At 34.0% G+C, this 16,083-nt stretch overlaps 1 protein-coding gene across 4 annotated transcripts in view; it reads left to right on the top strand.

Moving 5' to 3' along the window:
- Positions 1-14,400: 14,400 nt before the first annotated feature.
- ASB17 (ankyrin repeat and SOCS box containing 17) overlaps positions 14,401-16,083 on the top strand; it is a 30,717-nt gene continuing 29,034 nt past the window's right edge. For 2 of the 4 annotated variants that reach the window (XM_072974197.1, XM_072974198.1), the window contains exon 1: positions 14,425-14,933. In XM_072974197.1, the coding sequence (XP_072830298.1) occupies positions 14,536-14,933 (398 nt within the window). In that variant the 5' untranslated portion in view covers positions 14,425-14,535. Of the gene's footprint in view, positions 14,934-16,083 lie in introns of all 4 variants that reach the window. The other 2 variants (XM_072974199.1, XM_006217116.1) reach the window with 2 other exon arrangements.

The raw sequence follows: 16,083 nt of genomic DNA on the forward strand, positions 1-16,083 counted from the left end.
TTTTCATATTTTATAAACATCACTATATGACAAACAACAAGAACCTACTGTGTAGCACAGGGAACTATATTCAATATCTTGTAATAACCTATTATGGAAGACTCTGAAAAAGAATATGTATATGTATATGTATATGTAGAAGTGAATCACTTTGCTAAACACCTGAAACTAACGCAACATTGCAAATCAACTATACTTCAATAAAAATAAATTAAAAAACAGAAAAAGGTCATTATATGGTGGTTCTATTTTTAATTTTTTGAGGAACCCCCATACTGTTTTCTATAGTGGCAGAACCATTCTACATTACCACCTACAGTGTATAAAGGTTCCAGTTTCTCCACATCCTAGCCAACACTTTCTTAAAATTTTATAATAGCCATCCTAATAGGTATGAGGTTTATAAATCACTATGGTTTTAATCTAGCAATCCCATTTCCGGGCATATATCCAAGAGGCTTGAAATCAGGATCTTAAAGGGGTATCTACAATCCCATGCTCATATTCAAGTGGATAAAAAAATCCAAGAAAACAACCCAAATATCCATCAATAATGAATGAACAAAATGTGTCATATACGTCTTTAGAATACTATTCAGCCTTAAAAAAGGAAATCCCACCACTTATGACAACATGGATGAACCTAGAGGACATTTTACTGCGTGAATTAAGCCAGTCACAGAAGGACAAATACCATATGATTCCACTTACACAGGGTATCTAAAATAGGCAAAGAGAATAGAATAGTGGTTGTCAGGGGCTTGGGGGAGGAGGAAATAGGATTGTTTTTCAATGGATATAAAGTTTCTGTTATGCAAAATGAGTAAGTTCTAGAAATCAGCTATATAACACAGTACCTGTAGTTAACAGTACAGTATTATGTGCTGTAAAATATGTTAAGAGGATAGATCTCATGTAGTAGGTATTCTTACCCCACACCCCAAAAAGACCCACAAGGAAATTTTTGGAAGTGATGGATATGTAAAGTGCCTTGGTTGTGGTGATGGTATCACCGGGGTATGCATAATGTCTGAACTCATCAGGATATATACTTAAATGTGTGAAATTTTTTTCATATCAGTCATACCTCAATAAGCTAAAAAATTCAATATAAGGGACTTGTACAATATAATTTCGTTTTCATGTACACCAATATGTGTTATTTCTATATTTTTAGAAAGACTAACTTTTCAAAAAAGTTTTTGGATAGAACTCTGTTCATCAACAAATAAATAGCTCAAAATTTCTATAAATTTTAGCATTTTTTTTCAGTCTCAAATGTTTCCTGATCTGGATAAGAAATTTACATTTTATGGTTAAGAAATCTGATGTGTTGACACCTTCAGTCAACTTTTCATATAAGCCAAAATATTATTAATTGAAAAATTACTCTAGGGGTGCTAAAGTACCTGATAAACTCAGAGCAAAGGAAAATATTTTTTTTCCTAAGTGAAAGATATTTTCAAAAATAAAATGTTGTATTAGTTGAGAAGCAGATGCCAATATAAGGTTAAATGTGGAAGGACTTTTTTTAAAGGGGATAGTGTGAGAGGAAATGGGAAGGGATCTAGAAAGGCTGGGAGAGTTGTCAGACTGCAACGGAAGTCCAACAGTGAGTAAAGAGAGAAAGGAAGGTTAGGTGGAAGAGACATACGCTGAGGTTGGAGTGCTGCTCTGTGCACTGTGCTGAGACACAGACAAGGTTTACAGGGATGCAGTAGTGAGAGATGTGATTAAACTAGAGACATGCAGGCATTTGGGACTTTATCTTGAAGGCCATCAGGCTCAAAAAGATTTTCAGTGGAGAAGTAACATGAGACTGCATTTTGGAAAATCAAACTGGCAACAATGTGAAAAATGGTTTGGACTGGACAAGATATAATAATTAAAGAATCTAGGAAGAAAATATGGGGGCCTAATCTAAATCAGTTCAAGTGATGTTGAAGAAAAGAGGATTAATCTTCCTTTTACATTACAAAGAGACATATAGGAAAACTGGATGTGCAGGCAAAGAAAATGGAAGAGTTATGATGACTCTAAGGCTTCTGGCTAGGTAGTAACCGGCTAGGTAGGGTATCTGGCTAGGAAGTAGTGCCACTCACTAAGAAAGAAACTAGTACAGAAGAAGGAGTAAGTTCAGGAGTAAGAACTGGTGAGTACAATTCTTGTTGCATCCGAAGCGCGCACGAGACATTCCAGAGATGATGTGAAACAGGCAGTTGCATATATGTGATTAGAGTTCAGAAAAGAAATATGAGCAGGAGACACACATTCTGGGAGGTCAGTATCATATAGGGGAAGTGGAAGACGTGCAAGGAGATAAGACTAACCAGGAAAAGTCTATAGAGTGAGAAGAGAAAGATAAATTAAGCCTAGGAGGACATCAAAACTTACAGAGTAAGTAGAAGGAAGAAAAGCTTTCCAAGAAGGCTAAGCATTCAGAGAGATAGGAAACATTTGGAAAGTGAAATAGTGTGGAAATCTAGAGATTTGATTTGAAGGGGCTAGTTTGAAGAAGATGGGAATGGTCAAAAAAATCCAGTGAGGCACTGAGTTTTATAATGAAAGAATTAAGATGCATCCATTGAGTTAATAACAAAGGAAGCATTAAAAATCTCAACAAGAGTAGTCTCTGTGGGAGGTCAGAGGCCAGACTTCAGCTGATTGAAGAGTTGAAGAGGAGACATACTAAATATAAATATAAGACACATGTTCAGGAATATAGAAAGGAGAAGGGGTAGGAGATAAAAAGAAATGTAGGGTTAAGATAGGTGGGATGTGCTTTTAATACGAACATAACCTGAATATGTTTATATGATGAGAAACAACCAGAAAAGAGATAAAGTTAAAATGAGGTCATACTGAATTAAGGGGGACCATAATTCAATGACTGATATCCTTACAAGATGAAAATCTGGACAAAGACCTAGATACAGAGGGGAGAAGATTCTGTGAACATGGAAATTATGTTAACAAAATATTTTGGTTTGGAACCAAGTTTAGCTAAAGAAATTTTACATTTGGTTGAAGTTGGGTAATATGCAATATTTTGTTTCAAGTCTCCATTCAACCAGTGATGCTGACCAACAGACTCATTTGAGACTGAGACACGAAGGGGGCAGTGCACAGCCATTCAAGGAATAACACAGCAATTAACACCAGGATGGTGAAAGATTCCATCCTCAGTAGGCCTTGAGGCTCAAGATGGTGGGAGATTTGACTTCTAGAAGAACTTTAGCTTCATTATATGACCATTGTAATTATTAGCATGATAAATAACATGCCCATAGGTGCCATGACAGCTCCAAGGCCAACCATAAAATGTCAAAGAGTGGGAAATGGCCAGCTTCCTAGGAATTCCAGCCCCTTCCCCAGGGTAGCTAGACTGGTCCTTCCATTTATTAGCATATGAAGCTACCTAGCCCATAAAAACTGGCAACACAGCACCTCCTGGCTACTTCTCGCTCCCTCAGCTCTGGAGACAGCCCGCACTCTGTCTATGTAGTGTGTAACTACTTTTACTCTAATCTAAGCACCCAACACCCACACCTCATGGCCTTTCTCTTGCCTTTTGAAACAGCCTACACTCTATGCAGTATGTATCTCCCTAAATAAATCTACCTTTACTCAACTGTGGCTCACTCTTGAATTCTTTCCTGTATAAAGCCAAGGACCCACACTTGGTGGGGCAAGTCCCAGGGACTCACCAGAGGCCTGGGACACGGCACTTCTCACGCCCCACATCCGTTTTTCCTGCATCAAGACCAAATAACCAAGACTAACTAGCCTGACTTCCTTCATTCCCTGGCCTGGAAAAAAACAGGAGTTGTCATTCATAAAATGATTTGGGCATCGCGTAACTGGTACTTACTTCTTAGGCACTGAGTGATTGGAAAGTTTGTTCTAGTGAATATTTTAATCTCCCCTGTAAAATCTTATTAATCTCCATTATAAATTATTTTGTCCAATGTCTTTCATTCTCTCTGCCTAGATGATCAGATATTCAAAAATAAGTGAATTCAAATTAATAATGTTTTACTCTAGTCTTTCTTCAATATTTTTTAGTCAATTGCTTCATTCCCTGCAAATGATTTGTAATGTAAATGAAAGAATCTAAGAAGTCTCAAGTTGGATTCTGACCTCTTAAATTAACTTCATTTAAATAGCTCCAACTACAGGAAAGAGCAGACCTTGCTTCTGAGGTAAAAAGAATCACAATTTGAAATGTCAGTTGCCTCAGGCAGCCACATCACATTGAGTTGTATTTAAACATAGCTTAAAGCTACCTTCACACTGAATTATAATAGAAAAGTCACTGAAGTCATCTCTTTTCATCTGTAGCAGAAAAAGGAAAAAAATTTTAGTGTTACTTACCAGGAAAAATGGTTCATGTATATATTACTGTCCACTAGATTTAGCTTTATATAATATAACTTTTATCTGAAAAAATCTAAAATCATATAAATTATCCAACAATGGATATAATTTGATATAGTATCAGTGTATATATGAATTAATGTGATGAAAATATAAAGATTAAAAAATTAGTTCAGTAATTATTTTAGTTGGCAACAATGAAGACTGCAGTTAATGATTATCTAATGGAGACAAGATAAAAGCTTTTTGAAGTCTAGAAGTATAAATCTGTGAAAAAAAAACAAAGCCATCTCAGACAGAATAGATTTAAAAAGAGGATCTCTTCTATTTTAGGAAGACCTACCTAAATATCCATAAAATATTCCCACATTAGGCTACTAATATCCTCTCACCATAAATTCTTCATAATAAGTACATTACCTTAAATTATTTGCCAAATATTTCTTAGTCCAAAAGAGAAATCAAAACTACAACTAGAAACAATTCAGAAAATAACAAAAATGCTTCAGATTAAAAATTATGACCGCAGCCTAAGTGATACTCAAAAAATATATATAACTTCAAATACTTTCAGTAAAACGAACTAAAGAGAAATAACAAAGAAAAGAAAAATTAGCAGGAAGCTCTTTTAAAAACAAAAAAAAGGAATAATATTTCATTAATTTATTAAGCACAAACGAAAATATTAGTGAAAGACAACAGTAGGACTTTTTTAATGCTCCAGCCTGGTGCATAAAACTGGTGGGTTTCAGTTTCTTTTTTCTGCCTCGGGGCTTTTCATACGCTGTTTCCCCAAAGTGGAATGATATCTGCCTCTTCTTTTCACCTAAATAACATTTACTAAGTCTTTAGCAATCTCAGTTTAAACATTATTTCTTCAGAGAGGTTTCTTTGACACCATCTGGGTTAACTCCTTCTTGTATATGCGTCTATACACCCTAGCATTTATCACAGTTAGATTACGTGTTCACTGCTAAATTGTAAGCATCACAAAGGCAGGGACCGTATTTGACCATTTTACCACTGGACCCCTAGTGCCCAATATGGTGCTCTTCATATAATGTGGGCTTGAAATATTTGTGTTAAATGAATGCATAAGTAAATAAATAATTGAAGCTTTGGGAGAAAATACAATCAAATATCAATTTTCTAGAAATTTGAATCCTCAAATAAAGAAGATTCACAAATACACAAAATTAAGAATGAGGAAAGGAAAGAACAGATGTTAAGGAAATTTTAGAGAGCCATATGGGTGTCAAGGAAATCTCTCTGAAGAAATCATGTTTAAACTGGTATCTCTAAAGATTTAGTAAGTCTTATTTACGTGAAAAGAAGAGGCAGATTTCATTCCAGTTTGAGGAACAGCTTATGAAAAATGCCCTGAGGCAGAAAAACAAAACTGAAAACTACCAGTATGGCTGAAGCAAAAAAAAAATCCTCCTTGGTGCACTGGGGATATTTCCTTTAAAGTCAGTAGCAAGGCAAGGAAGCCCACTGGCAACAATTACTAAATGCTAACTTGAAATTTCAAGCCAGTACAATCAACAAGTCAGGAAACCAAAATATGATGTGTAGCTGTTGCACACAAAGGGTCAAAATTGTTTTTATTTCATATGATACTGTTATCCAACTAAAAATGGAAGAGAAGAAACCGAAAAAGGAAAGATTACAACTAATCAGAGAGTTCAGAAAGCTATCTGGTTACAAAATTATGCACATTGTTTTGTGTTAGTCTCATTCTACCAACAGTAATGCTATTGGCTAGGAATGCGTGGGGCACTCAGATGGGCCTGTACGACTTGTGGCAGCCCCCCCAACACATTTCCCCCACCAGAGCCAATGTTGTGGGTGGACCTAAGCTTGTGGTTCTTATTCTGATTGCAAGAGGCAATGTCAGTAGCAACCATCAGGAACTTTGAAAAGACAAGGTTTGTTATTCGTAGCTCTTAGAGGATACAGGGCACACACCTGAGGGCCAGATAGGGAAGTTGTGGGGGAGCAGGGTGGAGAGAGAGAGAGAGAAAGTGTGGACCTGGGGGGTTCTGCTTTTACTGGGGTCGAGGATGGGGTCCCTAGAATTTTCCAGGTTTACTCTTTATTAGATCTGAAACATAAGAGCAGGAGTTAGGGTACGGGAAGGGAAAACTGGGGTTACTCGAGTTGTCAGTTATCTAGGTCAACTAGGGCTTTCTAAAAACAGCAGGGGGCAGCCTGGTTCCTTATCTGATTTTGCTAGCAGCTGTGTCATACAGCTGACAATAAGTTTATTCGAGATAGATGCTTTTGAAATGGATGCCTCAACAATCCAAAGCTCAATGTCAGGCACTCATAATCAAAAAAGCCTATTGTCAGGTACTTATACCACATAGATAGTATAATACTAATCTTCAAGAAGATGTGCATCTGATTACATTCAAATGTTTATGGTTATCTCTGGGTGGTAGAATTACAGATGGTTTTCCTTTCTTACACTTTAGATAGAAACTAATTTTATAATCGAGTTATAAATGTATAAAATAAATAATTATATACATAGCTGCTTGCCAAAAAGAGCCTATACATATAATTATATTCTTAAACATTAGTATCAGTTATTATACAGTGTAAAATAGCCTCAAGCTATAATATAATTGTGTTTTCCTCCACAATAAATAATCCTAGCCTCTCTAATAATTGGAGACATTTACTTAGGTCTACCCATGTAAGCAGAACCTTCCAGTGGCCTGGCTCCACCTTCTACTCCTTAATTTAATTTCCAATTTTGGGGAAAATGTCAATCATGAAAGTTATCTGAGAACAGCAAATAACCGAGTTTGTTAAGTCACTAGCCTTAGCATTATGTATAATAAGTTATCTCACTTTCCACTATTTTAAACTACATCAGCTTTGTAAATGGCTCCTTTTTTCTTTGATATTCAAAGGCTTTTTTTTCACTTCATATTTGTGTTTTAAATTTGTCAGACTAACAACAATTAAATGAGAAATAAGTAGATGAATAAAATCATAGACTTAAAAACAAAACACTGATGATGGATTAAAGAATAAAAATTTAAACTACACACTTGCATTGACTTACTGGAGTCTAAATTCCTCCCTATATGATACAATGCTCCAACAGAAGATTCATATACTAAAATAGAACATGGAGATAAAATGATAATTCAAATACAGGAGTAATGCTTTTAAAGACATTTTAACACTTAGAATCAATTGTGTTTCTGACACAGGAGCATAGAAGCTATAAAAAATGTTCTGAGTCTCAAAGTAATTCTTAGCAACTGCCAATATTTCCAAGTTATTCAGATTTATTGCAAAAAAATATACTTGGATAATGTTGTTTAAGCTTGATGCAGAAATGTCCTTTTCTTTTATGGGATGGAAGGGAATAGGATAATAGAAGAAACAGCCATTAAAAAGTTTGTAGTTTTTTACATTAAAAAAGTTTAGATTTTTATAAAACTCTACCCACAAAACATTGCTCATTACACTTTAAAATAGTGAATATTATGGCATGTGAATTATATCTCAATTTTTTAAAAAATTGCTCATTATGCTACTTAATGTCCATTATTAAAAGGAGTCACATGACAGTGGCTTAACAAAAGATCTGGAAACTTTAATTCCTGATAATCTAAGAATGCAGGAAAAACTTTAGGATAACCTAGAAAAATATATCATTAATTTGTCCCTTATATTTTTCCCTTTTAAGTACCACCTATCAATTGATCATTGGTTAAGTGCTAGATCCCAAAAATTTCATGTTCGAATTCTCTAAAATACTAATTTATTATTATAAATGCTTGATATAAGACATAGAAGTAGGTGACTTGAGCAAGACGGTAGAATAGGAAGCACCAGACTCTCCTTCCCACACTGAGACACCGAATTAACAACAAAACACAGACCAATTCCCTTTGTGAGAAAGCTAAGAAACAGTTAAGTGGCTCCTGCACCACAAACAAGCATGGAACCAGCTGCATCAAAGCCAAAAGGAAAATTCATGGCACGCACTCTCCAGAGCACCCCCTGCCCCATCCTGGGCACAGCATGATCAGGAGGAAACTCAAAACTCCCAGATTCCCCCAGGGGAGGGGTAAAGTTAGAGCCTGTGTCCAGCATTTGTGTTAGTCTTTTAGGGGGCTTCCCACGGGACTGGTTTCTGTATGCTCTCAAAGGGCACATTTCAATCTCATTTTATGAGGCCTGCATTATCCTGATACCAAAGTCAAACAAAAAGAAGACCACAGGCCAATATTCCTGATTAATGTAAATGCAAAAAAATCCTGAACAGAATACTAGCAAACTGAATCCAATAGCACGGTAAAAGGATTATACACCACAACCAATTGGGATTTATTCCTGGGATGCAAGATGGTTCAACATATAAAAATCAACCAATATGATTTACCACACTAACAAGAACAAAGGGGGAAAAAATCACATGATCATACCTGACAAAATTTAACACAATTTCATAATAAAAACACTCAACAAATTAGAAATAAAATGAAATTACTCCAACATAATAAAAGTCATATATGACAAACCCATAGTTAACATCATACTAAATGATAAAAAAAAAAAAAGAAAACTAAGATCAGAAACAAGGCAAGGATGCCTGCTCACACTACTGCTATTCAACATAGTACTGTAGCCCTACTAGAGCAATTAGGGAAGAAAAAGAAAAGGTATCACAATTAGAAAGGAAGAAGTAAAATTATGTCTGCTTGCAGATGACATAATCTTTTTTTGATGATACCTTCTATTAAATACGTTCATCTGAAAGAACCTTGCATAGCTCAAAAGAAGAATGACAGATAAGATCCTGCTGCTAGCCTTCTGGTCCTTATACTCCCAGAATTCTATCATGGTTAAACTTGTAAGTATAAATTAGAGAGATTAGACATCAGACTTTGGTTTCCAAATGTCTAAAAACTTTGTATATGTGCTTATTATTCTTCTGTAAGTAACCATATTTCTAATATGCTTAATATAAATGATCTTCATTTAAAATTTTTAATTGTAATACTAGATATTTCATACTATCTGCCTCCCTTAGTCACAACTGAATAGCCTGAGTGGTAGACACTGTCCCAAGGACAACTCATGTATACATTGGCCAGAGATCTTTGACTGAAAATAGCCTGGTTAAAAAATAAACTTATCATATGTTGTAGCAATCCCACTCCTGGGCATGTATCCATAGGAAACTCTAATTCGAAAAGGTACATGCACCCCAATGTTCACAGCAGCACTATTTACAATAGCCAAGACATGGAAACAACCTAAATGTCCATCTCCAGATGAATGGATAAAGAAAATGTGGTATGTGTGTATACATACATACATACACACACACACACACACACAATGGAATACTGCTTAGCCATAAAAAAGAATAAAATAATGCCATTTGCAGCAACATGGATGGACCTGGAGATTGTCATACTAAGTGAAGTAAGCCAGACAGAAAAAGACAAATATCATATGATATTACTTATATGGGGAATCTAAAAAAAGTGATATAAATGAACTTTTTTACAAAACAGAAACAGACTTGGAAAACAAGATTGCGGTTACAAGGGGAAAGGGAGAGGTGGAAGGATAAGCTGGGAGTTTGGAATTTACAGATATTAACTACTGTATATGAAACAGATAAACAGCAAGGTTCTACTGTATAGCACAGGAAACTATATTCAATATTTTGTAATAGCCAAGAATGAAAAAGAAGATGAAAAGGAATAAATATATATATAAATGTATAACTGAATCACTATGCTGTACACCAGAAATTAACACAACATTGTAAACCAACGATACTTCAATTTTTTTTAATTAAAAACTTAAAAAATAGTCTAGTTAAAAACTGAGGTTAAAAAATCACTTAAATTTTTTAAATTTTTATTTGAAAAAATGTTTAATTGAAGCATAGTTGATATATAATAATATATGTTATAGGTGTATAATACAGTGATTCACAATTTTTAAAAGTTATATTTCACTTATAGTTACTATAAACTATTGGCTGTAAAAATTTGAATTAAATTTTTGATTAGATGCCATGAGGTAGAGCTAAGTCTGACCAACTGTAGCTCTGTGGAAACCAAAGTTCTGAGAGAATCAGAATTATGAGTCTAAGTGTTTCTGGAAGGTTGCCTCAGTCATGAAGAGAAGAGTCACTTTGCCATGTATTTTAGGATAAAATTCACTTTGCCATGTATTTTCGGATACCCCTTAAAACTGACACAGAGCTATTAAATACACATTTAAGTTACCATATAATATATATACATACTTTTCATTCTGCCTTTGGAAAGGCACACTGTTCCTACTCATACTTAAAAGTCAGGAAATACCCCTTTTTAAAATTTTGTTTTTATTTTTATCTTCTTTTAAATATGTAAATCAATATTAAAGATCAATGGTATTGAGAATGGTAAAGCCTGGCAAAAGGGCTACTATAAACTTTAAAGCGTAGATAGAATTTTTACAAACAATAATTTAATGTAATTATGTAGAAACTGTACTATTGAAATCATCAGAAGTCCATCCTAATCTAATGACAGCTGTTTTATGGTTTACTGAGATTATACAAACACATGCCTCACCTGTGACTTACCTATAGAACTCATCTCTGGTGAACCTGCTTACCAGGCCAAGTTTGTCCTAGGCGCCGTCCTTAGTCACCTCTCAGTTGTCTAGCACTGTCATGCTACATCCTTTGTACTTTCCCAATCCTTTAGCCATTGCTCTGGGATTTTCCTGATAAGATTCCCCCTTAGCAAAATGTAGCTGCACTGAGCCCAGCCAGATTAACAGGCTTAGGCATCTAATAAAAATAAATTTACCTAAAGGATTAATGAGTGGTAACAGTTTCACGTGTAAACCTTCCAGATAACACCTGAAATGCCTGAACCTAAAGGAACAACTGAAAATTTCAGGCAGCATTTGAGACCTGTAAACTTTTGGCCTACTCACAACACATGGAGGTCAACATGCTATCTAGGTCTAGGGAATTCAGTCTTAAGGACTGAGAAGAGCAGTAAGATATTAATTTGAAACTCACAATTTCTCAATCATTAGGGTATAATGTATAGGACATTCTTCTTTAAATCAGGACATTTATAAGAGCTGTTGAATATATTTTCAGTGCCATTAGGCCTCTAATGATTTTACTGAGGGATTTTCCATGAACATGTGATGCATAAACTACACTCTGGCACAGATGTTATACCAAAGTCTGAAGGCAGCCGAGCACAGAGACAAAGGACGTGGACTGTGGACTCAGCCTTCGTTCAAATCATTGCTATTCACTAACTATATGACCTCCGGCGAGTGGCTTAACCAATCCAAGCTCCAGATTCCTCAACCATAAAACAAGGATGATAATAGACAATCATGAGGATTAAATGAGAAAATGCACATAAAGCACTTGACTGGCACTGTCTAAGTACATAAGAACTCGCTATATTAGTTGTTACTAATCAGTAGATTGGATACTGAATATGTTTTTGATATTTTCCATTAGTAGTGGCTATAATTAAAAAAATTTTTAAACTAATACAGTACCAATATTGACTTAATATGTTCTGGTTATTATATTCAAAATGAAAATGATTTCATTATTTTTTCTGATGACAAAAAATCTAATCAGATATTTCCACCATAAGAAAATTATAAAAGAAAAGGGGGGAAATCACTCAGATTTATACATGTAAAGATCCACAGTTATTACTTTAATAATAACATTTTTTTTCCAAAGCAGGATTAATCTACCATCTGTGTATTTCTGATTTTGAGATATAATCATAGAGCCCTTGTTTCTTGACTTCCATTCATAAACTAGCCGTGAAAATGGAATGGTAGCTCTCTCTTCTTGGAGAATCAGTAGAGAGAAGTAAAGCCTCTGGCACCATCCTCCCTGGGTTCAAATCCAGCTTTACTAATTACTAGACATAGCATCTTGGGTAAACCACTTAAGCTCTGCATCTCAGTTTCCTTATCTGTGAAGCGGAGTTGCTGGAAGGATTAAAGGAGTTAATATAGAAAGTGCTTAAAATAGTACCTGGTACATAGTAAGAAGTACGTAAGAATTAACCATTATTATATATGGTCATACAAAGGTACCTAGAATATATTTTTATATGGATAAAAAGAAGCTCATAGAACCAGGTAGATATAATATTTCCCATTTATATAAAAAGAACAAAGTATATAATAATACATCTATTAATTCACATAAGCATAAAAATATTTAAGAGGCTCTATATAAAACTGCTAATGTGAGGCTAAGTGAAATAAGTCAGGCAGAGAAAGACAAATACTGTATGGTATCACTTATATGTGGAATCTAAAAAATAAAACAAACTAGTAACTATAACAAAAGGAAAAAGATTCACAGATCTAACAAAGTAGTGTTCCCAGTGGGGAGAGGGAAGGGGGGAGGGGCAACATGGGGATAGGGGACTAAGAGGTACAAACAATTATGTATTAAAAAATAAGCTACAAGGATATGTTGTACAACACGGGGAATATAGCCAGTTATTTTATAATAACTATAAATGGAGTATCACCTTTAAAAATTATGAATCACTATATTGTACATTTGTAACATACAATATTGTACATCTACTATACTTCAAATTTAAAAACTAAATAATTAAAAATTGTATTTTAATCAAAAAAACTGCTAATGTAGTTAGGAGGGATTTTCACTGGCTCTATAATGTTTCAATTTTTTACAACCTTTATGTGTAGTATTATTAAGCAATCAATAAAAATAGTTCAATTACAGACTTGTGGTTACCAGGGGGGTGGAGGGTGAGAAGGGATAGACTGGGATTTCAAAATTGTAGAATAGATAAACAAGATTACACTGTATAGCACAGGGAAATATACACAAAATGTTATGATAAATCACAGAGGAAAAAATGTGACAAAGAGTGTGTATATGTCCATGAATGACTGAAAAATTGTGCTGAACACTGGAATTTGACACAACATTGTAAAATGATTATAAATCAATAAAAAATGTTAACAAAAAAATAAACAAATAAACAAAAAAAATATATTTTTTTGAAGTACAGAAAATAAAAAGAAAGTAGAGGAAAACAACAAAACTCTTGGTTTTCAGAAAGATGACAGTAGTTATTAGGTTTTCATGCTATCCTAGAAAAAGAGAATTTAGAGTTTATAAAATAAAATATTAGTGGAAGTATATTACAGCAAATCTAAAGTTATAATTTCCCATTACTAAAGAGACATCATTCATGTTATGTAAAGAAAAATATGCAAAGGGAAAAAAAGAAAACATTTAAGTATCCTGAAAATTGCTAATAAATACAGCCAAGGTTATTAAATTTAACAGAAAGGTGACTAATGCATTAACTACTAAATAATGATAAAACAATCTTAACATATTTCTGTTTCATTTTACTGGGACAAGGATGCCATAACAAGCTTGAAGTACTCTGAATGTCCCAAATGTACATATTCTGCCTAATATAGAGAGGAATAATCTCTATACAACTTACAATTCTAAAACAAAGTTTCTAAATTTAGTTTAATATTGTATGATGTCTCTCCTCTCTGAGAATTAATACAGTGACTATTGGCAGGCTCTCAACCTATCTAAGCCTGTGTCCTCAACTAAAATAGGGAAAATATTCTGTGAGGATTAAGTGAGAACATGCAGAACATGAGAACAACAGAACTTGAATTTTTTCATTCTGTCATTATCTCTTTGTTACATGATAGCTTAAAAAGAATAATTAATCTGATTATTATTATTTTGTCTAATGTATAAACTGTGATTTTAGCTCTTGATTAACATACATACTAGCTTGAACTGAACTCCTAGAAAGTTAAAAATATTATATCTTAGCTCTCACACATGCCATTTCTGCCTAACATGGCCAAATGTCACCAGTTACATATAATATCTCAAATTTCTGACCTATGCCGATGACAGATCTCCAGCTATTGTGATGTCATCCAGTACTTGAATGGTAATATTTCACATGATATTTTTTCTGGCTACAGTTTAAAGGGCACTTCCTGTCTGTGCAGTAAAGCCTACCACATTATCAAAATATGTAACTGAAGGATTACAGTATGACTTCCTGTGATTTTACTTCTATATCGTTGCCTTAAGTAGCAATGAGTAAATCTTCTAAATTATGTCGTAAAACTGCTCTAGGAAGCAATATATTCTGCAATCTCATTGACAAAATTGTTAAAAGACCATCTTTGCATTTTTTGGGACAGTGGGGATATCACTGTTATGAACCCAGGATTTACAGAACACTGGCAAAAATTCTGAGGTATGTCGACTTGGAAGGGTTTGACATTCTACTCACAGATTACATTGCATTTGTGGAAAAATCAGGATACCGTTTTGAACTAAATTTTAATCTTGAATTTACTGAAATATGTGTGAATACAATTCTGTACTGGGTTTTCGCCAGAAAAGGTAATCCTGACTTTGTGGAATTGCTTCTCAAGAAGACAAAAGACTATGTTCAAGACAGAAGTTGTAACCTGGCACTGATATGGAGGTAATAATCTCATATGTATTTCACTATAAAAGGAGAAAATTTCTCTTTAGGATATTATACTACGTTTTTCTAAAATGTATATGTATAGTGACCATATATGGATAAGGAATCCTGATTTGATTGCTCATTCATTTGTTCACTCTTTCATTCCTTCATTATTTATTCAATAAGTTTTTGCCTAAATGTATATTATTATGTAACAATAAATAACTAGCAGTTTGCTCTATAAAACTTACATGTTACTGCACAAGGTAATGCAATGTTAGACAACTTAGATTTCTCTAATTAGTCAAAAATATACTTTTGTATAATACTGTGATCTCTTCTTTTTGAAAATACTGAGAATGTATAATGATAGTATATATATATAAACTGAGTTTTAAAAGTGATTCGGAATATTCACACATATTCACCTAGTAATACTTATTAAGCATTATAATTCCCTATTTTTAGTTAAACATTGATAAATTTGACTCTAAATTCTCCAAAACTGAACACAATGAAAGTCAAATACATGATTCATTCTGTTATAAAACCGAATTTTCACATTCTGAACATGACAATCTAGCTAAGGAATATTACTAAGGATCTTATGAGAATAAAATATCCAATATGACTTCTTTCTAGTCTGTAATACAAATTTTAAAATCACATAGTTTGCATTAGCTCCAATTTACTTCTAGGTTTTAGCTATTAGTTTGATTAGAACAGACATGCATTTGTTCATTCAACAAGGTATTTACCACCTTACTATATATGAGGCACTGCACTAGACACAATGATAGAACCATGTATACAATGAAAAACAAGACAGATAAGATCAGTTTCAGACTACACCAATTTAGATTGCATCTGAAGCAGAGTTGTGTATCACTGCAGTTTTGGAGAACCACTGGATTACTTTCCGTAATGATAACCCAGGTACATAAACTGATAGCTGAAGTCTGGAATATCAATAAATAAAACCCCCAAATAGCACTTTTTGATTGCTTTAAGGACCAATATATTTGTAACTATAGCAGAGATCAGCAGCTTCTAACACTGAGTGTCACTAGCTGGGCTAAGTAATGCCTGTATGTATCCCTGGCAGGTCCATGGGAAAGAAAAATGGAGTAAAACAGAGGAAAAGAGGATAAATTTTAAAAAAAAT

This window comes from Vicugna pacos, chromosome 13, assembly GCF_048564905.1.
Source record: "Vicugna pacos chromosome 13, VicPac4, whole genome shotgun sequence".
NCBI lineage: Eukaryota > Metazoa > Chordata > Mammalia > Artiodactyla > Camelidae > Vicugna > Vicugna pacos.